At 50.0% G+C, this 23375-nt stretch overlaps 9 protein-coding genes across 9 annotated transcripts; 4 read left to right on the top strand and 5 right to left on the bottom strand.

The window, feature by feature from the left end:
- Positions 1-671: 671 nt before the first annotated feature.
- On the bottom strand, positions 672-1397 carry N7484_008748 (ribonuclease III; the record flags this gene model as incomplete). The annotated part of the gene is made up of 1 exon (XM_057119135.1): positions 672-1397. The coding sequence occupies one exon, from the start codon at positions 1395-1397 to the stop codon at positions 672-674; it is 726 nt and encodes a 241-aa protein (XP_056968690.1).
- Positions 1398-2029: 632 nt separating this feature from the next.
- On the top strand, positions 2030-2492 carry N7484_008749 (mitochondrial 37S ribosomal protein mS33; the record flags this gene model as incomplete). The annotated part of the gene is made up of 3 exons (XM_057119136.1): positions 2030-2062; positions 2122-2330; positions 2387-2492. The coding sequence occupies 3 exons, from the start codon at positions 2030-2032 to the stop codon at positions 2490-2492; spliced, it is 348 nt and encodes a 115-aa protein (XP_056968691.1).
- Positions 2493-3100: 608 nt separating this feature from the next.
- N7484_008750 (U2 snRNP complex subunit CUS1) lies at positions 3101-4827 on the top strand (the record flags this gene model as incomplete). The annotated part of the gene is made up of 2 exons (XM_057119137.1): positions 3101-3157; positions 3211-4827. The coding sequence occupies 2 exons, from the start codon at positions 3101-3103 to the stop codon at positions 4825-4827; spliced, it is 1674 nt and encodes a 557-aa protein (XP_056968692.1).
- A 353-nt stretch (positions 4828-5180) lies between these two features.
- On the top strand, positions 5181-7889 carry N7484_008751 (uncharacterized protein; the record flags this gene model as incomplete). The annotated part of the gene is made up of 5 exons (XM_057119138.1): positions 5181-6144; positions 7101-7159; positions 7209-7275; positions 7356-7561; positions 7623-7889. 5 exons carry the CDS (start codon positions 5181-5183, stop codon positions 7887-7889), a joined length of 1563 nt encoding a protein of 520 aa, XP_056968693.1.
- An 816-nt stretch (positions 7890-8705) lies between these two features.
- Positions 8706-10167, bottom strand: N7484_008752 (uncharacterized protein; the record flags this gene model as incomplete). Its single annotated transcript, XM_057119139.1, has 5 exons — positions 8706-9093; positions 9210-9349; positions 9402-9456; positions 9506-9628; positions 9698-10167. The coding sequence occupies 5 exons, from the start codon at positions 10165-10167 to the stop codon at positions 8706-8708; spliced, it is 1176 nt and encodes a 391-aa protein (XP_056968694.1).
- A 1945-nt stretch (positions 10168-12112) lies between these two features.
- Positions 12113-15161, bottom strand: N7484_008753 (putative cytokinesis regulator (Byr4); the record flags this gene model as incomplete). The annotated part of the gene is made up of 2 exons (XM_057119140.1): positions 12113-12672; positions 12740-15161. 2 exons carry the CDS (start codon positions 15159-15161, stop codon positions 12113-12115), a joined length of 2982 nt encoding a protein of 993 aa, XP_056968695.1.
- A 797-nt stretch (positions 15162-15958) lies between these two features.
- N7484_008754 (uncharacterized protein) lies at positions 15959-17253 on the top strand (the record flags this gene model as incomplete). Its single annotated transcript, XM_057119141.1, has 4 exons — positions 15959-16094; positions 16149-16363; positions 16431-16737; positions 16826-17253. The coding sequence occupies 4 exons, from the start codon at positions 15959-15961 to the stop codon at positions 17251-17253; spliced, it is 1086 nt and encodes a 361-aa protein (XP_056968696.1).
- Positions 17254-17757: 504 nt separating this feature from the next.
- Positions 17758-20309, bottom strand: N7484_008755 (putative NADH-ubiquinone oxidoreductase, subunit G; the record flags this gene model as incomplete). The annotated part of the gene is made up of 7 exons (XM_057119142.1): positions 17758-17860; positions 17920-19801; positions 19869-19891; positions 19948-19962; positions 20021-20072; positions 20125-20148; positions 20204-20309. 7 exons carry the CDS (start codon positions 20307-20309, stop codon positions 17758-17760), a joined length of 2205 nt encoding a protein of 734 aa, XP_056968697.1.
- A 1097-nt stretch (positions 20310-21406) lies between these two features.
- N7484_008756 (putative ER to Golgi transport protein (Sly41)) lies at positions 21407-23117 on the bottom strand (the record flags this gene model as incomplete). The annotated part of the gene is made up of 2 exons (XM_057119143.1): positions 21407-22672; positions 22728-23117. 2 exons carry the CDS (start codon positions 23115-23117, stop codon positions 21407-21409), a joined length of 1656 nt encoding a protein of 551 aa, XP_056968698.1.
- Between the last annotated feature and the right edge of the window lie 258 nt (positions 23118-23375).

The raw sequence follows: 23375 nt of genomic DNA on the forward strand, positions 1-23375 counted from the left end.
TAAGCTAACCTAATTTAGGTCTTCTTAGGAATGTCTTAGGATAGAAAGTAGAGAAGAAATAGGCATGAGATTTAGACTGTTTTACTAGAATACGAGAACTAAATATATGAGATTTAGAGAAGAAATCAAACAGAATAAATAAAGTAAGGAAAATATCACACAACATAATATAAGCGAAATAGCGGAGAATTCCGGTAAAAATGAAGGATAAAGTGCGAACTCAGAGAACATGGAAGGACTCCATTCTCTACTTTTATATTATTTTCAAATCTCAAACAAAGTTCCTAACTAATATAAATTACCCTCTTATCTTCATCTAGTCTATTTTCATATCTTCATAATAATCTAATATATTAGATCCTTTCTATTGTTGAGAAATTATCATAGAATATATATAGAGAGATCTACTTAGCTAAAATATCTTAAGACCGCCCTCTTATCTTGACTATTTCTTAAAATGATAATATAGATTAAGAATTAGTCGGCTGAAAATGAAACATTCTTCTATAGAGTAAATTATTATCGATTCCTACGAAGGCATAGGCTATAGCATAGCTAAGAGGAAAGAGGAAGAGGCTAGTAGGATAACAGGTATATGGGTATCTAGTAAACTCATTAGTTAGATAGAGAGAGCCTAGAGATTCCCCTTAGGCTACGATATGATTTTCATTTCAATTATTTTTGGTCATTGCCTTCTTCGCAGCGATGACTCTAGAGATCAGTGAAGTATTCAGCAAGGCATTTTGAGCTGCTTCATCCCCTGCCTCGACTTTACTTGAGCCCTGCCCTGAGCCAAGATGCATTTTTTCCCAGCCCCAGCCCGTGAGGTAGACTCCAATGAAAAACATCTGGGTACCACTGCCCTTTTCCTGAATCGGATCACGCTCGGGAAGATATTCCAGCTTGATACCCTTGCCCATGACTTTCTTTGCAAGCTCCTCCTTAGAGCGCAGCTCCGCTTTTTGATGCCCCAACTTGTCTAAAATTGGCGACCATAAACCAATCAGCCATTCTTCCGCCATTTCATAGCCCTTTTGTGGATCGGATAGTACGATCGCAGCCACATAAGCTTCGAAAATATCGCCCTTGGTCTTGATCCATCGCTTCGGCTGGTTGGAGTAGATCGCTGGTACCGAGGCTTTATGATCAAATCCATATTTCTCGGCGAATTTTGCAAGCGTCTCATTCTTGACTAATCCTTCTCGGATCTGTGATATTCTCCCAGCGGGAATCCCGGGATACCTGTCCCACACCAGTTTTGTTGCTATCAGTTCGATATATGCGTCTCCCAGTACCTCTAGTCGGTCGTAGCTGGCGTCGTTTGACTTTCCACAAGCCGGGTGCATAAACACAGCTCGCTGCAGTAGATTGTCCCGAATCGGTGGCAAGCTGGGCATTCTAGATTGATTTCGCTGTGGTTCTAGGGACGAATGGTTGGGCTCTGCAGCTTGAGAAGCTTGACAAGGTTCATGATCAAGCACCGAAGTTCCATGTGAATTCTGAAAAGCAATGTTCAGCATTGATATCGCTTGTGCGATCTTAGGTTCAGCACTGGCGATCTCGAGATCATTGGTTGCTTCTTTAACAAGGGCTTTCAGAAGAGAAAGCCGAGAACTGCTACTCGAGACCTGGATTGGTCGATTCTCTCCAGAATGGTTCTCATTTTGATGCCTTTCAGGCAAGTGGCTGGTCTTCACGCAACAAGTTAGTTGTATTGCAGACAAGATCGATGAAGAACATCTAGGGAGAAGATAGCCATAATCACCTTGGATCGTTTTGTGCATGGGTGGGATGCTGTGCTCCCCACAGAAGGCGCTGATCTTTTCGAGCTCATGACGGAGAGAACATCGCGATTTCGTTCCTCCCCCAGTCAGATTGTCTTTGGCAAGAACAAAGGTTGTTGGGCATCCGAGATTCGCTGATATCAAGTCCTGTGGTGGAACGGTCACATGACCTGGAACAATCAACTTCCAACGGCACCAGTCGGCATTCTTCCCAGTTCCTTCGCGTCCACTGCAGCACCGTGAAGATGTCGCAAGGCCGATTATTGGACCTGGTCAAGGTATGGGATTTCCTATTATTGTGAGATGCTCGCTAATAATTATCCGTCTTTACCCGCAGACACAATGCCGTATCTTCTCGCTCAACTTCAACCCCCAAAGACTCCGATTGGGCAATAAGATCCTCAGACAGCGACTTCGTGGCCCTGCGCTTGCAGCATGGTATCCCAAGCAGGAGGTTTCTTTTCGCGATCTCCAGAACACATACAAGCCTCTTGGCTTGACGACTTTTGATGAGGCTGAAGATGACCGAGAAGAGGCTATCCAAATGTGGGTACCCTTCAGTATTGTCACTACCCTGTTATCATACTAATTCACCTACTTAGTGCAAAGCTTCGAGGAAAAGGCCGACCGAAGAAGAAGCGAACTGCTGCAGGTAAATGTCCCCTGTTCAATTCCGATACCAGGAGATACACTAACAAGGCTCTTTAACACTTAGAATCACGATCAGCAAAAAAGAAGAAATAGAGGTATCATCGCTCGTGTTGAACCGAACACTGCCGTCACACCTGGTTGTGTGTCTCGAGTTGTGAATAGGATGAGATCTGCAAGCATGGAAATATGGAACGGGATTTTATCTAGCCAGGGTCCCCCCTTTCCATCATGTCTTTCTACCTGTGTTCAAGAACCCGGCTTCGTTGTACTATATACACACGTGTAATAAAGCGTTCATTATCATCTACATGCAGAGAGTTGGATCTGGTCCTTTATAAAACAAACCTAAGTTTAATTGGGACTTAGCCTTTTGTTCCATTTTGCAAGGTCCTCACGATCTCAATTTAGTTACTTTATTGACTGACACTTCAGATACATGTCGAAAAGGATTAGATTAAGAGGATTCAGCGTCAGCAAAATAGACCTTGCAATTTCAATATACAAGGCGGTGAGAGCCTTAACCAATCAGAATAATTATTGGCATTTTATCGCGACTTGATCTTCAAGACCGCGATTCATTTCTCAACCTTGCGACGCCAACTTCCCTCCCCACCAGCGATAGCTCTCCAACCAAAGGAAGTGAAGCTGCGGTCTCATCAGCAACGATGAAACAAAGTAAAAATCAACTTCGGAGGGCCCGAAAAAAGATTCAAAAGGCAGAGGTGAGTTCGCGCCCCTGCTCTCACATGCCCCAGGAGCTGACATAATTCCCCAGGCTGCGAGCGAGGCCATTGAAGATGCTCCCCAAGAGCAACAAATTCACCAAAATTCAGTCTCTAATACCTCTAAAGTACCGAGCGCTCCCGCTGATGGGCCTTCCCCCGAGGACAATGATCCATTATGGGAGATGTACAAGGGCATCGTCAGTAAATTTGACGAGACCGCCGGCGAAACAGCCACAACCAAGGATGTTGAGAAACCAGAAGTCTATTATGATGACGCAGACGACATCCCGGACGAGGAAAACGAACAAGAGCCGAGAATATCGAAAAAGAAGCGCAAGGAGATGAACAAGTTATCCGTGGCCGAACTCAAAGCCATGGTTCACAAGCCTGAAATCGTGGAGTGGACAGACACATCTGCGACTGATCCTCGACTTCTAATCCAGATCAAAGCCCATCGAAATGTGGTCCCGGTTCCTTTACACTGGTCGCTCAAGCGGGAATATCTATCATCCAAGCGAGGCGTGGAAAAAGCGCCCTTCGCCCTTCCCAAGTTCATCCAGGAAACTGGTATCGCGGAAATGCGTGATGCTGCTTTGGACAAGCAGGACCAGTCGAGCTTAAAACAAAAACAAAGGGAAAGAGTTCAACCCAAGATGGGACGCTTAGATATTGACTACCAGAAGCTATACGAGGCGTTCTTCCGCTTTCAAACAAAGCCAGAGCTGACTCGATATGGTGAGATTTATTACGAGGGCAAGGAATATGAAACCAATCTCAAGCACCTTCGCCCAGGCGAATTGAGCGACGAACTCAAAGAGGCCCTGAATATGCCACCGGGAGCTCCTCCGCCTTGGCTCATCAATCAGCAACGTTACGGTCCACCTCCATCCTACCCTGCCTTGAAAGTCCCTGGTCTAAATGCACCGCCCCCACCAGGTGCGATGTGGGGCTATCACCCTGGAGGATACGGAAAGCCTCCGGTTGATGAGCACAACCGACCGCTTTATGGAGGTGACATCTTTGGCGTCTTGCAGCCCCAGCAAAATGACCAGCAAGGAGAGCCGATCGAGAAAGATCTCTGGGGAGAGCTACAGGCATCAGAGGAATCCGAGGAAGAGAGTGAAGAAGACGAGGATGAAGAGGAAGACACCGATGAGGAGGAGGCTGAAGCCGAAACCCACTCCCCTAGTGGCTTGGATACTCCTAGTGGTATGGCTTCAGCGGCGCCGTCAGAATTTGTGGGAACGGAGAGTGTTGCTGGAGAATTTGACGTTCGAAAGCACCACCGAGGAACAGAGACTGAAGAGACTGTTCACCCCCGGAGCGCATACCAGGTTATCCCGGAGAAACAGACGAGCGTCCAAGGATTCTTTGGTGGAGATCGAGCGTATGATCTCAGTACGTCCTCCGGTAAACCTCCACTTCTTGGAGTTGACGACCAAACCCGAAAACGCAAGAAGCCAGGGGATGTGGACGTTTCGGTGGACTTGGATGCAATCCAAGCTGGCGATGGTCTCAGCAAAGAGAGTCTTCAAAACATGTACGATGTACAAAGACAGCAGCAAAACCAGCCACAATGGGGATTTCAAGAGGATCTTAGTGATATGATCGCACAAGAGAGTCGCAAGCGATTGCGCAAAGAAGAAGAGCGACGGGGCAAGCACTGAAGCCCTCACTTTTATCTCTCTCCTGACTATACCTGCTTTTCTCTTTAACTCTGAAGGATAACCCCGATAGCTCTGAAAATCAAACCTCGTTCCTTTTGTTTTCGCCAATGTATTAGTATCGATGTTGATATCCATGAATGTATAACCAATTCATATGATGTACACGCTTCCCGAAAGTGGTTTAGTTTCTCCCGTATCTCCGATCTCATCTTTGCAAGATCGTCATTTCTCCCTTATACCAACAACCCCAAAAATCTCAGTCCACCCAGTCATCAAGGATGGATTGGGATCGTAGAAGGTACATGCCTTTTCATTCAGAATTAGTGACATTGCTAACTGAGCTTGCAGATTCGATGACCGGCGAGGGGGCGAAAGTTATCGACCTGCTGACCGACCTGGTCGGTCACCCTCGCGAAGCTACGACGCCAGACACAGACGTTCGCCTCCTCGGAATCGATCTCGCCTACGTGGTGACACATGGTTGCCATCCAGTAGAGGCTATGGGCGTCCAAGAAGTCGTTCACCTCCTGAATACCGGCGTCGCTCCAGAACCCCTCCCTTCCAGGGCCGAGCCTTTGGGCCTGGTTCGTACGGTAGGAGGCGTTCTCCCCCCCCGACGGCTCTCTCCGCGGCGAGAGAACCGACCCAGATCTCCTCTACCATCATGGAGATCCAAGTCTCCTTACAGCGAAGGCCGATCGCGTGACGTATCTCGTGGCCGCAGCAGCCCAAGGCGTATCCGGGATGTATCCCCTGGGATTCAAGATTTGCGCCCAACCAGGCGGAATACCCCCCCCAAAGCTCCTACTGGTGAGAGAAGCATTCGAGCCCTCTCACCGAGAACGCAGAGCCCTTCCCGTCCCCTTCCCCGCCGAGACCTGCCTACGGACTTAAACCGGGGCCGATACTTTTCGCAGTCTAGGCCAGTCTCGCCTGCACATGCTGCGCGGCCAGAATCCAGCACTACATCAAAACGGTCTTCTCCAGCGACGGGCCCAGACCGTGGTGGCCTAACGCCCCGCAAAAGCCGCAGCCGATCTCCTACTCGCTCTTCGCCCCCCCCTCGACCTTCTGGGCTCTCAGGATCACCCCATGCCTACCGAGATCGCGATTCGATGCGAAACCCGGAGGCTGTTCACTCTGACAGGGGACCAAGCAATGCAGATCACCCAGAAAGTCATCCATTGGAGCCTGTTCAATCCCGGTCAGGGAGTTACGTCCCAACTCAGCCAAGGAATTTAGGGGTCCGCCAATCACCACCATCAGGGCCATCTCACGGACCTAAGGCCATACCTTCACAACCTCGAGGCTCTCATAGTATGTCATTTTTATCGGCACCAACACGCCCCCGTCGTGGCCCCCCGGTTCTCGAGACGGGCCCTGGCCCGGGGCGTCGATGGCTCGTCGCGGACCCTCGGTGACTGCACCGCACCCCACTCCTTCTGGTCCTCGAGCGTCCTTCACACCTCCGGTGCCTGGAGGAAATTTCCGCCATCCAGGATCCAAACAGAATAGCACTGCCTCTGTAGTATCCTCGCCCGTGTCCAAACCTCCGAATCATTTGGTTGGGCTGTATACCTTGGTCCCGGGTGGCCGGACTCTACCTTCGGCATTAGACGGGGCAATAGAGAAACGCCTTATTCAACTTGAATCTGATCAAGAGAAGCTTCTTGAGCAGATGGCCGAGTCGCAAAGATTGAAGCGAGCAGGACTCCGTGATTGGGATCGACTGGATCATGAAAGCTCCATCTGTGCACTCAAAAGCGACTTGGCTGAGGGACATCTACAACGTATGACAGATGAGACGATTGGAGGTGGCATCCCGTTCTGACGTGATGAATGTGATTTATGTAATTGTATCATCCGGCGTTTACCAGTCTTTTGGGGGTTTTCTTATGGTGATATGAGGTTAGGGAATATGAGAAGCATGGAATAAGGCGTGAACAAAATGTATCGGGACTTGACTTGGTTTTTTTTTTTTTTTTCAATTTTATTACAATTCTTATCCATCAAAAATCCGGTTTCTAATATCTCATGGATCTCATGTACAGTAGATCTTTGAGGGTACAGAGTTCCGGTTCCACTCTTAAAGTGCCGCTTGGCCCGCGCGTACCTGATCGGCAATGTAGCCCCTTCCTGGTTTCGTGTCAACAACTCTTCTCTTCACAACTCCTCGACAAAACTCGAGCCCTCCTGCAATCATGAATCTATTCAGGCTTTTAGGTAATTTGCCTCGCTTTCCTTCGTGCGCACTACACTGACCTCAAATACAGCCGATTTCTCCCACCTGGCCTCTATCTTCGTTCTTCTGCAGAAGATGAAGTCCACCAGTGTATGTCACCTTGGGCCTTCTCACGCTTATCGCTAATCTTGGGCTGCAGAGCTGCTCCGGTCTATCTTTCAAGTCGCAAGTGCTCTATCTTCTGGTTTTCGTCACTCGCTATCTTGGTGCGTTCCAATACTCCCAGCCCAAAGACTCTTGAAACCGGTAGGAATGCCATGCTAACCTACTGGCGATCGTTGATTAGATCTGTTCTGGACCTTTTTCGATTCGTTATACCTCACGACCTTCAAGCTTCTCTTCATCGGATCATCCGGCTACATTATCTACCTGATGCTGAACGATTACAAGCCCACCCACGATCCGAACATTGACACCTTTAAAGTTCAATATCTTCTGGGAATCAGCGCGATCCTCGCAGTACTTTTCCCCCATGACTACCGTTTTTCCGAGGTTTGTCCATATCTTCTATCGGGCATGTTGCGCCGAAGCGTCCCCCACTGATGACGAATAGATTCTCTGGACCTTCTCCATCTGGTTGGAGTCCGTCGCCATCTTGCCGCAGCTCTTCATGTTACAACGAACGGGAGAAGCTGATACAATCACCACACACTATCTATTTGCTCTGGGTCTGTACCGGGCTCTCTATATCCCGAATTGGGTGTACCGGTACTTCACCGAGGTCCATTTCCAACGATCTTTCCAACCTGTCCCCATCATTGCTGGCATCATCCAGACCTTACTTTACTCGGATTTCTTCTACATTTACTACAACAAGTAAGCCGTGATTCCCACGTGCGCCAAATCCCACCAATACTGATCATTCACAGAGTGTTGAAAGGAAAGAGGTTCTCCCTTCCCGTCTAGTAATCGCAAAGGTTACTGCAAGGGAAAAGGTCTTTCGAGCTTCGTAGAATGGCTCCGAGCTACCTCTCGTGGATTACCTATTCTTGAACATGCTCGTGTACAACTCCAGGTACACTCTTGGGCCTTTTTGGGAGAGGTCAACTTGCCTGATATAAGCATGTCCCGCCTCCGTCCCTCCTTTGGTTATGAATGTCTGATCATCCGATCTGGTCTACGAATGTCATGACGCCTTTCACATCGCTTCGGCTATCCCTCGAATTTCTAAGTTCGTACGCACATTGATACCGCTCTTGTGTAGGGAGCGGCTTGCGTAGCTTCGACTGCCCCATACCGGGCTAACCGATACCTTTGACATCGGTTCGGGATATTCTTTCCCCCGATCTTTTCCAGTCCGAAAGAAAACACAGAATGTAATAATAGATATATCAATCTTTTCAACGTTGCATTATTCAACTTTTCTACATCGTATTGATGCCTTGGTTTCCCCATTTCCTTTTTTTTTCTTTTTCTTTGCTTCGGATCTCCCCCTCGCAGGTGGATTTGTCGACCAAACCACCTGGGTACTTCTTCATAACCAACATCGAAATCAAAACTTCACTTTTTTGAGGGGCAATTGAGTTTGTGGCATATCATGGATGCCCACCAAAGACAAACTCCATGAACAGGAAACACAAAAAATACGTCAAATCATGACCTCACGCCATGGCCCTGAATGCCCAGCTCAAAGTGACTAGTACTCACGTTGAGGTGGCGGTCCATAGGCTGGGCCATATCCGGCTGTGTAGCTAAGTTGCGAGCCCGGTACAGAAATATCGGAGAAGTGGTCTAATGGTCCTGTGATCGAGTGTGTGAGACTGCCCATGGGTCCATGGGCAGACCGGATCCCAGTACTCAAGGTGGATCGACCCTGTAAGTTCTGGTGGCTATCGATCCACCCATGACTATGTAACTGACCAAAATAGTCGGACTGTGCCCGATCAAGCGGCACCTGCCCTCCAAACGTTGATTCCCGTCTTGAGATAGGTGGCGAGGGCAGTTTGGGAGATCGAGACACCCTATCGAGGCGGGGGAGCTTCGCCGAGAACTGGGGGGGGTGAGGCGAGATCCGCCTCGACGCACTTGGCATGTTGGACAAATCTTCACAAACCGAGAGATCAGTTCCTTTGGAACCCTACAAACAACAAGTGATGTGGTTAGTGACCAAAGGCTCTCTCATCTTTCTGGGGACGCTTACCAGGAGTAGATGCGTCGAACTTGGGCAGAGGTCTTGTCGCGTCCACCATGTTGGCATTGCTTGTGCGCCTGGGTCAGGATTTTGAATAGTTTCTCGCGGATGGCGACGGGTTTTCCCTCATGGCAGATCATTTTGCGGCACTGGGAGGACTTTGTTAGAATATAATATGGCGTGCAGTTGGCAGGAACCTACATCGGTTGTTCCCATCCCGGCACTTTGAAGTTTGAACATCTTTTTCACCCAGAAGCTGTAGATATTTCAGTTTACTATTATGGGACCTTTGCGGAAATGCTTACCGAAACTGAGCGGATTCAATCGCCGTATCTTTCGGTTCCATCAGCACATTCTTGATGTTCCGTGCTCTTTTGGCATGAATCAGTGCCTTGTCCTGTTTCTTCACCGACAGTTCATTGACGTAACTGACCCGAAGACATACCATTAGTTTCCAGGTCATCAGTGTAAGCCCCAAGGGCTATAGGTAGACCTACCTCTGCATCAATTGGTCAAATTCCTTGACATCTGGGAATCCATCCAACGGAGGCACTACAGCTTCCGACAGCATAGTACCCTCGTTATGGGATTCTTGATCCTCAATCTCCGTTTCACTAAGAGCCTCGCGAAGGGGCAGGTATCTGGCTGGCAGGTATCGTGTCTCTGCCAAGTATTGCGAAGACGAGTTGTGCAGCCTAATGTCATCAGAGGGAGGCATTGAAGGAATGGTGTGATCAGTCTGATACGGCAAATGCTGGATGCCAGCAGAGAGACCAGATTGCTGCCCATAGGAGGGACCGAATTGAGATCCATAGGGATTGAACGAATGCTGAGGGAAATGATATGGGCCAGATCCGGTCGTGTTGAAGTCATGACCACCTGAATGACTGTAGGTCCCAGGAACAGCCATCTGTTGGTTCATGAGATAGCTATCGTTTCCTTCATTCCGTCTCGCGAAGTTGCCCATTGTGTCAGATGCTTTTCAAATATCAGAATACCAGCGATCCAATGTTCTCACGAGTACACGAGGAGGTTGTATAGAGAAGAATTGAAAGAGGGAAAGGCACAGGAGAACGAGTGGATAGGCAAAGAGGCAAACGAAGATATCGAGAACGACCCAGTGAAGACAGCTCAATGATATATAGAAAGCGAGACAAAGGACTAGGATGAAGACGATGATTATGGGGTAGCAATTGTATTAAAAAGGACCTGCAAGACCCCCCCCCCCCCCAGGCCAAGCTTGCAGGACATGACCGATGCCCAAGAGAGTGCACGAGACCATGTCGAAACAGAGTAGGGTAGAAGCAACAGAGGGCATCCCTGGAAGCCAGACTGCAAAGATTCCACAGAAAAAAAAAAAGCAACAATAGAAAAGTCAAGCAAAGCTCTGTAAGGTACGGCCGGAAAGGGTATTACCCAGGGTCTGCAAGGTAGCAAGTAGAGAGATTGAGGGAAAACATGTAAATTCATGGAAACAAAAATCCAATATTCATGTTTCCGGGTGGATTTTCGTTTCCCAAAAAATAAAAATAAAAATAAATAAATCCAAAACAGATGCAAAAAAAGGAAAAGAAAAGAAAAGAAAGCAGCAAAGGTCAGAGGAAGACCGAGAGAGAAGCAGCAGAGAAGGACTGGGGTTCGTGGTCGAATTCTTTCCGACCCGCCGAGGGGATTGAAGGGTGAAAGCAGGCTGATACGACAGCGCACACAAGCAATGGTGATACGGATTCCTGCCTCGATGCCCGGCGCCACCATTTGCCTCATGGAGAGCCACGTTGGGCCCTGTCGAGGCCACCTATGGTAACAGAGTGGGGTGGAGTAGGGAAGATCGGCTCCATATACCGGGGGGCCAAGGAAGACCTCCCCGATTATGACGGCGGAACAAACTCCCCGGAAAAGAACAAGAAGCGAACGTAGGGCTTTGTTTCTGCAGGTTTGCCTTCGTCAAACAAAAGTCGGGCTGGAGATTGCTCCGGCAAAAGTCCAAACATGCACGTAGCCGTCCGTAAGGAACATGGATTGGGGAGCACTTCCAGGCTATGCGAAATGGGCATGAATAGGGCCGAAGAGCGACCTCCCCCTGCCCGCCTCCACCGCTTCGCATGTCATATGTGATTTGTGTTGGTAGATCGTGAGCTGTCAGGGAAAGCGCTGGTGACTTTGACGTGGCGTTGATGCCAGGGCACGGCGGGATTGGGTCTGATGGGCAATCAAATGCATTATGCGGGATGACAGGATTGCATGCGTTTGGCCCGACCGCGACAAGTGAGACACCGTGTTCGATGAACTTGGCGCCGGACCCTCGCAGCACGGCATCTGGGCCAGTCGCAAAACCGAAAAGGGGCTCGAAGCCAGAGTGAGTTATACAATCTATCACCCGGTGTCACGCTGCTGCTTCCCGATGATCTCTATGAGAGCTGTCAAGAAGAAAAAGAAAAAGGAAGCGGAGAAGCAAGCGCGCGTATACCCTGGAAACCCCGAATCCGAGTGGTTTCGGATCTGCCTGGGGTGAGGCTGCGGTTGTCGATCGTGACCGCATGGATCTTCCTGGTTGATCGGATGCAAATCATGCAACTGGTCCCATTGACGGAGCATAGTGCCGGTAAGAAACAAACTGTATATTGGAGGATAAGGGGGCGAATGTAGTACAAGCAAAGGAACAATTGAGCGAGAATTGTCAGGGAGTCTCTCGTACCCCCTTTTCTCCAGTGCATTAGGTGCAGTATGTATGTACTAAGTTGGGAAAAAACACATCACAGAGACAAATATAGTTACAGAACAGCTTCCAAGAACCGTAAATTCGTGCTGGCCAGTTTCATCAAGGCCAATAAAGACAAGGGTCTTTGCGTCATTAGTTCGTGTATCCATGCTCAAGGAATAAGGATCATCGGGGCTTCTAGAGCTCAACCACCTTAATCGGCGGGGTGCCCCATGCCATCAGTCAGGTCGCGGATGGCCCATCGCCAGTGACCATCACCATATCCACGGTCAAAGCCAATCCACTTGTCTACCTTCCGCCTCCACTTCTCTTCCTCTGCTCTCTGGCGGCGGATGAATTCTGGGCCCACATCAAATTCTTCGGTGATGGGCCCTTCGTCGGAAGACTCCCCTGCACTCGGATCATCCCTGGTGGTATTAGGGGTGGATCCGACCACTGTTTCAGAGTCTCGTTTGATGCCGATGGTCTTATCATCTAAATCATCTAGGCCGGCAAAAACATCGTCATCGTCCTCGAGAGCGATTCCACCTTGCTGCCCGGATGCGAGAGGCGTGGCTCGAAGCCAGCACATGCGCCGTGGATCAAAGATCATACCACCTACAGCTTGGGCATTATTCACAGCACCCACATTACTGATAAGAGCTGGAGCGGGTTTCGGTGATTTGGGTGCAGTCGCGATGTCGAACTCCTGTACCAGGTTTTCGTTACCTTCCCAACGAAAAGTGTCAGGGTTGTAGTGCATGCCTCTCACGGCTATGATATAGATTAGTTCTTATCTAATGACAATGGAAATTTTGGTGAAGATTAAGGATTCTCTTACATTTAGACTCCTGCACCCCCGATCCCATGGGCTTGATCAAATGAGGCTTAGATTGAGATTTGGTGGATGATCCACTTTTGCGGCTGCGAATCGGCGCGGCAATTGGAGATATTCGAGATATGGGGTGGGCCTTCCAATTCGGATTGAAGGAACCAAGTGGGGTCGTATCACGGTTTCGGGGGTTTATGGATGCAATACGCTGCTCTCGCGCATTCCGGGAGGCATTCGTGTCTCGGGCAAAACGTGGCGTAGATGCCGGAGGCTTAGAGATCGTGGGTGGTGTAGAGGATTGTGTCGGGGATTCGCCAGGTGGAGTAATGCGGCTCTGGCTCAGCCTGGCACGCACTGATCGAGGGGCACCTCGACCGGCAGGGTTCTTGGTAAACCTGCTCTCTGTTGAGACCGATGTAGGCAAATCATCAAAGGACTCCAACTCGGTTCCATCTCCGAAATTGCGTCGCCTAGTCGGTCGAGTTAGTGTGCGTTTAGCCGTTGGGCTAGCGCTCTCCGTTTTGCTGTCGTCGAGGCTCAGACGGAAACCTTCCGGTCGGTTTGATCGTGAAAGTCGAGAGTAGGTGCCTTGGGGACTGAGTAGGTCACTGGAGCTATCAGAGTTGTGGCGACGAGCAGGACGGTATGTTTTAATGTTGTTTTGGTGCGACTGCCTTTCCGATGCACTTGGTGGAATGAACGGAGCTGGCGGCCTCCGGCTAGATGTTCTTCCTCCCACGATCGTGCGTTCCACTGGTGTCTTTGGTCGATTCACTGATGGACGAATATAGCCATCTGGATTGGATGGCAATCGTTGCGGATTCTGAGCTGAAGAAGCGGATGCAACGCCACGAATGGAAGGCAAGGACCTCTTCGTGCGAAGTTGTCTGGGAGGCGTACAGGAATCCCCGGCGGGGGCTGCGGCCTGAGGAGCTCGCGCTCCAAGAAGCCTTCGGCCTGCGGGGTTTGGATTTGGAGAATTTGAAACCACACTAGCAGACTGAAGACTGGATATTGAAGACTGAGACGAATGCCCAAGTCGGGACTGGGGTCTTTGGAACTTAGATATTGGCGCACCACTTTCTGAAACGGTCTCAAGATGGGTCGAATGATTCCTGTCATGGCCAGATAAGCGTGGGATGCGAGTGTTCTGGCGAGGGGAGCCTGCTGTGTTGACTGCACCAGTGCCGGAAGTAGTGAAGGTCAAGGTTGTTGAAGATCGCCGCGTTGGGCTGGCTGGCCACTCTGTCTTTCGTTTTACATTGGGGTTAAGGGTTAATTTCTTTGATGCGAAAGCTTTCCCGTTGTCAACCTCGATGCCAGAGAAAAAGTCATCCGCGTCCGACGACTTCCCAGCCAGAGATTCCTGCTTGGCTTCCGCTAAGGCAGCATTCTCATGAGTGGTTTCCTCTTCTCGTCTTTTGAGAGACGCGGTGAAATCCAATGGTCCATCTGGGAATACTAGGCCATCCAGGCCGTCCTCTTCACTTTCCGCGGTCAGACAACTTGAAACGCTGGGGCTGGCGATAGATATCGAGGAACTAGGAATTGAGCGGCCATCTCGAGCTGTCCCGCCAACTCGGACACCGATGCTTCCTTCGGACCATTCTAGATCAAAGTCCTCTAAAACGGGGCTGGAGACGCCAGTAGTATCTTTTCGATGTGATAGTCGTAGGGATTGGCAGTCTGGCGGCAATTCAAGGTCTTCATCAAAAAAGTCTGCTTCTTGTTCCGCATTTAGGTTCCTTCCAGCCGCCTTTGTGGCAATCTTCTGTGGGGATCGTGGGTTGGGTGCTTTAATGGTTGGAACATCCCAATTGATAGGGCCATCATCTTCATTATCCCGAAAGCGATCTAGATTTCCCAGCGCTGGTTGCAGGCGAGTTGGGATGTTCTCATCCCAAGATGAGGAAGCTGTAGACTTCACCGGACTTGTAACTGTTGAGCTTATCTGTCGGATTGATTCTGGAAATTTCACCTCTTGAGCTGTTCTGAGTTGTAGTATTGCATCCGGACCAGGGAGCTCTACATCCTCAGACCAGTCATCTACAAAGCTCCTCTTGGGCTTTCGAATGGACAGGCGCTTGATGGCACCTCCGAGAAGCGCAGAGCTAGGAATGTTGGCGGGAATAGGAATCCCTGCATTTTTGGCCGAGGCGAGAGCTTCTTCTTTAGCGAACTCATCGTTGTCATGTAAAGGGACCTGCCAGTCTTCGTCTCCAACATTTGAGTCCAGATCGGACCGAGCAGACCGCCTCGACGATATCGAATCGCGATGACCGGATGGTCGGAATGAAGAATTGGCCATCGACCCTGTACTGGATGCCGCACGGGATTGAAGGCCCTCAGTAAATTGTAAATCGTCATCATCATCCCAGCATTCGATTTGCTCGTCTTCCTCCGGTCGTGTTTGAGGATTTATCGACTCCATTATGAGCGGCAAGTGTAGTGTATAGGGTAATAGAGTCACACAGAGCAATTTTATCGATTAAGTAGTAAACTCCGAGCTTTGCGGCGCTGACACATAAAATCGAAGATGGGGCGTCATCCCGTGATGATTGGGCGGAGCGAATGTGAAAGGTCTCTCCTCTCTCTCTTTCTCTGCTTTGTTATTTTGCTTTTGATAGATTTCTGGTTTGTACCCCTCTATCTGTAGTGCGTCTGTAGGTGAGGGTGGCTTCTGGTTGCGAGTCCCCCAAATTCGAAGGGGCAACTGAGGGGAGAGAGAGGGTAGGGGTTCAGGGGTATTGATTTCAACAGCAGGTTACCAGAAATCACCCCTCCGGTAAGGATCCTGGGAAGACAACAGATGTCAGGAGGTTTCAGGAAAGAACCAGTGGTGAGAAGGCTGGAAGAGGAGAGAGAGACGTTCCCGGGAGAGGAACGTGCTTGTGGACGCGGTGGGGAACTGCCCACTGTGTACGCACTCTAGAATTCCAAGCTTAAGACCTCATGTCAAGATGTATCTTAAACCATATCATTTGCCCCCTCCCTTTTAAACGAGGGAGATAATCATAAAAAAAAAATTAAATAAATAAATATCAGAAATAATTCAAGCAGTTGATGATGCTGACAAGTTGTGATTAGAGAAGGCCGGATATACCTTTACAGATGCCTCTCTACGGGCACACCAAAAGCGCATTGTTGCCTGGGCAAACGATCGGGGCTCAACGTTCGTGACAACCACCAAGGCATTACATAAATCTCCCCAAACACAAGGCCTACGAAATGTCTCGGGTTTTACGATTCGCTCGTTCTGACGAGGAAAACGAATTCGTTCTTCTCCATGTCGTGAAGTTGGGTCCGGCGGCGCTGGACCTCTCTCTCACTGCCACTGAAGGCGAAAGCCCATATACGGCCAGAGGTAAAGTCCTGGTGAGAACCCCCACCATAATTACGCTCACTGATACCCTCATAGTCCAGGAGTCACATCTCAAAGAACTATGCGCCAAAAGCTACCAGGGCCCAGACGAAGAGTGGACACAGATCATCGCGTATGTATTGGGACAAGCTGACCCGACCCAGAAGCTGCCAGCATGGTCGGGAGTGGCGGCCTCCATTCATATCACAGGTTCGACGGAGGAGAACAAAGAGATGGTCATAACCGTCCGAAAAAGAGTCCAGTCAATCACGGTTTGTGAAACTTCCCCGATGGCAAGACACACATACAACAATCCTAACTTCAATTTTTTGTACTTAGCAAAGGCTTGGTGCGATAATTCTCAAGCAGAATGACCAGCAAGCGATCGAGCTGTTCGACTGGTCAGGTCTTGCTGCCGCCAGAGCGGGCGAATTGGAAAGCCAGGTCATTGACTTGACAGATCGAGTTCATGCTGCAGAGGACACGGTCCAGAAATTGAACGAACAACTGGAGGAGCTGATGCGGGCCAAAACCCAGCATGAAGTCCAGCTTGTGGCTAACTTCGTTCAACTTCTGAATGAGAAAAAACTTAAGATACGTACCCAGCAACGGCTTCTAGCATCCGCAACCATGGACCCCACAAAAGGTATCTCCCATTCCCTTGACCCTGCCTGGACCTTCTCAGAAGAATCATACTATCTGTTGTTAACTAATACACGCCCATTGGAAACCAGCCGCAGAGATACAAGCAGCCACTGCGAAAGTCCATGCAACCCGGGGAGAACCGCAGTCCACAAAACGAAATGCCCATGATATGGGTGATAAAAATGGCGATATAGAGGAAGACTTTGAAAAAATGGACGTTGATCAAGAGAAGAACGATGACCAGGATACTGATGCAGGAGGCCAATACACGCCACAGCAGTTGGAGGAAGGAAACACGACTACCGATGATGAATTTTGGGGACTAGAGACAGCACAGGCGTCCGTCAAATCAGATCGGACCAGGGTGGAGGGTTCATCGTCCAAAGCAGCGGCCCCGCCACCGCGCAGAGAGCTACCCTTTACCAGACGAGGACCATCGGCGAAGGCAGAGGTAGCCCCTGCTCCCAGTGAAGTTGCCGAAGAAACTGCAGGGGAGACAGATGATGATGAGCTGTGATCGTTACTTCAACGGGCAATTTAAATGTCAAGAGCTGGTCCATGATGAAATAACCTAATCAAAATTATGAACATGCAAGACCTAGATTACAATCCACAAATTGACAAATTCCAATTACCGCAACCTCTTCTTATCAGGCAAGGGCTTGGGAGTATGAAGACAAGGCCTCATGGATGCAGGGCCCAGGAATTATAAAAGGCCATCGTCCTCTCGAACGAGATCGTTTTCTCCGAGACGGAAGTTAAATTTTGTGGGTCTCAATCATTTTATGTACAAGTTAACCCCGACCGATTATTCCCAGGCAACACCAGAGAGTGGGCGAAAGAGGTCAACCACGGAAACAAGATGAACCGGCGTTGAACGTGATGGGAGAAAACAGAATATGGAAAGGAAATGGGTACATCAAAGGGAGGTTTAATGTGGTACAAATAACAACGCCTGCAACCATTAGTCAAAACATGGAATCAATCAGCGGCTACTGAAGAAGAACAGTCTCCAGCCCGTTTAGCCGTACAGTGCCTGAGGAGACATTTCGCCCGCGGCCATGAAGTTGGTCTCGGGGTTACCGGTGGCCTTCGAAGCCGAGCAGCGGGCCATGGTGGGTGAGCTGAAAGATAGAATGTAAGTATAAAGTATGAAGATCAAGAGATGGATAAGGGTACGAACCTTCGGGAGATGGCGTCAGTGAAGAAGAAGTCCTCAATAACCTTCTTGAAAGGAGCTCCAGTGGCCGATGAGCCCTTATTCTGATCAGCCAGCTGCACCTTGCTCAATGCGCTGACGGAGGTGGGTTCAACAACATCGTAGCGGCGCATCACCGGGCTGATCTCTTCCATGCGGTCACGGAGAGCCTCGATATCATCATAGGGAAGAGGAACGCCAAGGAACTCGCTGGTGGCGCGAATGATCTTCCAATCATCACGGGCTGCCCCAGGCATCGAAGTAGCCGCGCGAGTCACCTGCACACGGCCTTCGGTGTTGACATAGGTGGCAGACTTCTCGGTGTAGGCTGCACCAGGCAGAACAACATCTGCCAGCTGAGCACCCCGGTCACCATGGTGACCCTGGTAGATGACAAATGCATCCTTCGGGATTTCACTCTGGGCAATCTCATCGGCGCCCAAGAGCCAGACCATCTTCGGGGTGGTCTGGGCGACTTCGGGGGATGGAGCAGTGAATCCCACCTCGTAAGCACCCGCCCGAGACGCGGCGCGCTGCAAGACATTGTAACCTTGCCACTCCGAGGTGCTGAAGCTACCGGCGTGCTTCTCGACGAAGCTGCCGACGGCCTCAAAGATAGCCTTGGCATCAGGGTGCTCGGCAGCTGCACTACCAACGATAATCATGGGCCGTTGAGCAGAGCCGAGCTTCTTGCCAAATTCACCGGACAGAGCAGCCTTCAAAGCGGAAACATCGACACCCAAGTGGTCATAGTCGAAAGTGCTGTCAAACTCCTCACCAACGAGCCCAACTTCCAGATCCGAGCGCAGGTATTGCTTACGAATACGGGCGTTGAGAACAGAGGCCTCGTGGCGGGGGTTAGTGGCAACCAACAGGATAGCATCAGCCTCCTCGATACCATAGATCTTAGAGTTAAACAAGTAGTTAGAGCGAACGTCGATGCCGTGGGCAATAGGAGCACTGCCACCGGGCTGATCGAGGGCGAGATTGTCTGAGCCCAGCTTGTTGGCCATATCTTTCATTGCGACAAGTGATTCGGTGTCGACAAGGTGTCCAGCGACAGCCTTGAACTCATTTGGTTGCAGTTGAAGTTTCTGCTGAGCTGATGAGATTTCGACCAAGGCCTGTTCCCAAGTAGCAGGGACAAATTTGCCCTCGCGACGGATCAGGGGAGTAGTGAGTCGCTGAGTCTTCAATCCATCGCACGCAAAGCGCGATTTGTCGTTGATCCATTCCTCGTTGATGTCATCGTTCAGTCTCGGGATGATTCGCATCACCTCCATTCCCCGACTATCAATACGGATGTTGGAGCCAAGTGCGTCCAGAACATCAATGGATTCGGTGTGCTTCAGCTCCCAAGGGCGAGCGCGGAAAGCATAGGGCTTGGAGGTCAGGGCACCAACGGGGCAGAGATCGATGATGTTGCCGGATAATTCCGAGTCAAGGCTTTGCTCCAAGTAGGTTCCGATCTGCATTTCATTTCCACGGCCGCTAGTTCCCAGCTCAGGAGCACCGGCGACATCATTCATGAATCGAACACAGCGAGTGCATTGAATGCATCGGTTCATCGAAGTTTTCACGAGGGGGCCGATGTTCTTGTCCTCGACTGCACGCTTGCCACTGACCTCGTGGAAACGACCTCGATCCGCTCCGTAGCGCATCGACTGGTCTTGGAGGTCACACTCTCCTCCCTGGTCACAGACGGGGCAATCCAGGGGGTGGTTGGCGAGAAGGAACTCCATCACACCCTCCCGGGCCTTGTGCACTAGCGGCGAGTTCGTCTTGACCACCATGCCTGGCTGGACCGGCCAGGCGCAAGATGCCACTGGCTTCGGGGCTCGCTCAACCTCGACGAGACACATACGGCCTAATATAGATACACGTTAGTATTGCGATAATAAGACCACTCAAGATGAGAAATGGCCGCAACTCACAGTTTCCCGCAATCAATAGTTTTCTAGTCACTGTGTTAGTAATGTGAATTATCGGATGCATCGGTATTGGAGTACATACTCATGGTAGCAATATCTGTGGGTTAAGTTAGCATGGGGTACATGAAAGCCTGGGTCCATTGAGAGTGACACACCTTGGGATAGTAGCACCTGCTTGTTCGCATGCCTGGATGAGAGCCGAACCGGCTGTTGGGGACGTGAGTATTTGGCCAATTGCGACGGCGGAAATGAATGTTACCTTCGACAGAAACCTTCTTGCCATCTAGATGAGGAGTTAGCATGTATGGGGCAGCCTAGAGAAGATGTTTAGGCCATACCAATGGTGAGTTCCACCTCGGCCGCGCGACGGGCTGTCGTTGCGAAGGGCCGGGCTCGGGGCACCCGAAGAGACCGGGCGGCCGCACGAAACAGCTGCGGCCGCATTATTGGAAGAGGTCGATGAGGAGAGGGGGAAAGGTTGGGGAAGGGTTTGATGTGGATGAGGGGGTGGGAGGGAAGAAGGGAGCTCGTTCAGACGGACTTCGAATCTGCTTTGCATTACATAATACAAATGCTGACCATCCCTGGGCTGAGTAAGTCAGTCCTCACAAATGGCTTTACCCGGATTGGCTCGGTTACTTTGACCCGGAAAATTATAATCCCGGGTCCGTTCTTCCCCTTAAAAAGCGGCTTTCTCCTATGATCTACTTTTGGAAATCATCTCATTCACGGGCATCATTTATTGTAGGAGACAGGCTCAACCTTTCCTGTTTCCTCTACAGTATTGTCCAAGAACAATGTCCCGAACTGGAGCAGTCAAGGGGTTTCCCCGATTATGATATTGTTCTTTACCGACGGTGACTACACACTGCCGCTCATAGCGTCTTGATTTTCTTCTTCTACCATCATGGAACCCGTCCACGAATCGTCAGCGTCGCTTACAATGCAATTCAACTAATGCTTTATATACCGCCAAAACACATAGACAAATGCATACTTCCTGCTTCCATAAAACATTGTCCTTTGATCATCTTCCCTTATGCTTGTTGCTCTTTTTCAAGAAATATGATCATATACCCGCTACATCTTAGAGCCGTCGAACTCATAAACCCGGGCACTTATAGGAATGAAACCGAGAAAGGTATTGTACTAAGGCACACATCCGCTCGAGACTCTCATAGATACAGTCACTACACTGTTGCCTTTTACTGTCGCCCTACTTTGGTGCGCAGGTCTTAGACTTCAGGTCAGAGAGTCAAAAGATTATAGTCATATACATCTCAAACACCCAGTCGGCTCCTGATGGATGCTAGCGCCAAGGAATATCCAGCAAGCCAGTTCGGCAGATGTCATGACTCGAAATTCGTCCTCATAATCCACAACGCCATAGTATAATACACCGAATTTCCCCCATATGGTCCAATGCGGCAACAAGACGAAGAAAGAAACATCGGGAGAGAGTGGGAGAAGAAAAAAAGAAAAAAAAAAAGAAAGAAAGAAAGAAAGAAAGAAAGAAAGAAAGAAAGAAAGAAAAAAAAATGCTATGTAGCTACAGGAGAATCATTTGTCTGCCATGTTGATTCTTGTTTGGTTCCCGGGAGCCAAGTCCGAGAAAGACTAGCTCCGCGAGGTCGGACACGTCCTGGGCCATCGTCCTCCTTCTTGGAGCTGTTGGTGATATGGCCATTGTTAGACGTGAAAGACTCAAATGATCGTGGGCCAGGGAAAGAATAACCATTCGAGTCCCACGGCTTGCTGGAGTGTTGGACATTCGTGGGAAGAATCGACTCCCGCGCGCGAAAGTGGTCTGCATTCGCGCGCTGGTCAGCCACGTCGTCGTGGCTATTGCGATCATACAAGTAAAGGCCCACAAAGGTGAGGCCAATTCCAACAGCCTGGATGGACGTGGTTGTGCTTCCAAACCACACAATCGCGACCACGATGACGAAAACCCGTTTGACCAAGGAGGCGACTGAATAGGAGACGGGAGACACCATGGACAAAAGCACAAAGGCCAGGATATTTTGGGCAAAATGGGAGATACCGTTGAAGACAAATTCAAGGACCAGAGCCCCATGGTCCAGCGACCCCTGTTTACCGGAGAGAGAAATCACCCCATCATTGATGAAATCGGACACCAAGGGATACCCCTCACTGACAAACCAAATGGGCAAGGTGAGAAAGAATGCCAGGCCGGAGCAATAGCAAAGCAAATTCAGCTTGTCCAGCTTTCGCCGTGCCGGGTTTGCATCGGACTCGGCTCGGTCTGCCTCGTTGAAGAGTTTCTTCGAAAAGATGTTCTGCGACACAAAGACCAGCGCAGCCAGAAATGCACAGGAAATTCCGAAGAAATTCGTTGATAGCCCCGTGGAGCATGCAAGCATCACTCCGAGGGTGAGGGGAATCAGGGACAGGTAGGTAGCTCGTGCGTATCGAATGCGAAACAGAATTCGATACGCTAGAACGGTGAACAAAGGCGATAGTCCCTTGATCGTATGCACCAATGAAACGGGAATTTGAGAGGTTGCCATAGAGCTGAGAATATGCCCGGCTAGTTGGAAGACGGCCAGGGGCAACGCAGTAGAGATCACCTCGCGCGAGGGATAGCGGATGCCGTGCTTGAGAATCGGCACACTTTGGCGCAGTCTGGGTATCACTGTGGACAAGTATACGAGTAGCAGACACCAAAATGATACAAATGCAAATTGGATGATGGTCAACGTGATAGGCATTGGGAGGGCATTCAAGATGGATTTCGAGGACGTGTTGGTAAGCGCGGACGTTAGGTACCAAATCATACAGAGACCCTACACAACAGACATTAGCTCGGCATCAGCACCTCTTTTATCCCTCAGAGCATACAATCAACCGATATGAGACCGGGGCACGAAGGGCCTCCGCTAATTCATGCGCGTTGGCACTCATGCTGCCGTTGCGAGCCCGGATCGTGGTGATAGCCTCGCTGATGCTTTTCCGAGGCCGATGTTTGGGATTTCTGATGGAACCGTTGGAATGGTCTCTCGAGTAAAAGCTCGATTTCCGAGGCTCCCACAGATCATTGGATGCATATTTCACGGAGGGACTTGGATTCGGGCGGCCAGTCCCCACGGCGGAGTCGAGAGTGTCTTCGTAGGGAGGGAATTCATCGATTGGACTACCCGTCGGTTGCGATTGAGATTTAGCTTGCGCTTGTATTTCAGCTTGTCGTATGGATGAGCGACGCCCATGACCGGTGACTGTGGTTGTGGCCATCGCCAATAGCCTCTGGTATCCCCGGCTTTCTTCGCCGCTGGCTCAAGTTAGCAATTCTTCCGAACCCATCGAACATCCCTGTCCACTGGTCCGCTCACCCTAGTGAATGATCAAAAATGCCCGCTAGAGGCTGAGAATCAATCCCTCTCCTAATTGTATGGTTCTCGTGGCCGATTGTTCAGGTCCTAAACACACGCTCGACGATGGTCAATGAGCGCAGGTAGTCCGTCGATGACGAATCAGCTTGAGCGAATGGGG

This window comes from Penicillium longicatenatum (assembly GCF_028827895.1).
Source record: "Penicillium longicatenatum strain IBT 33135 chromosome Unknown contig_6_segment0_segment0, whole genome shotgun sequence".
NCBI lineage: Eukaryota > Fungi > Ascomycota > Eurotiomycetes > Eurotiales > Aspergillaceae > Penicillium > Penicillium longicatenatum.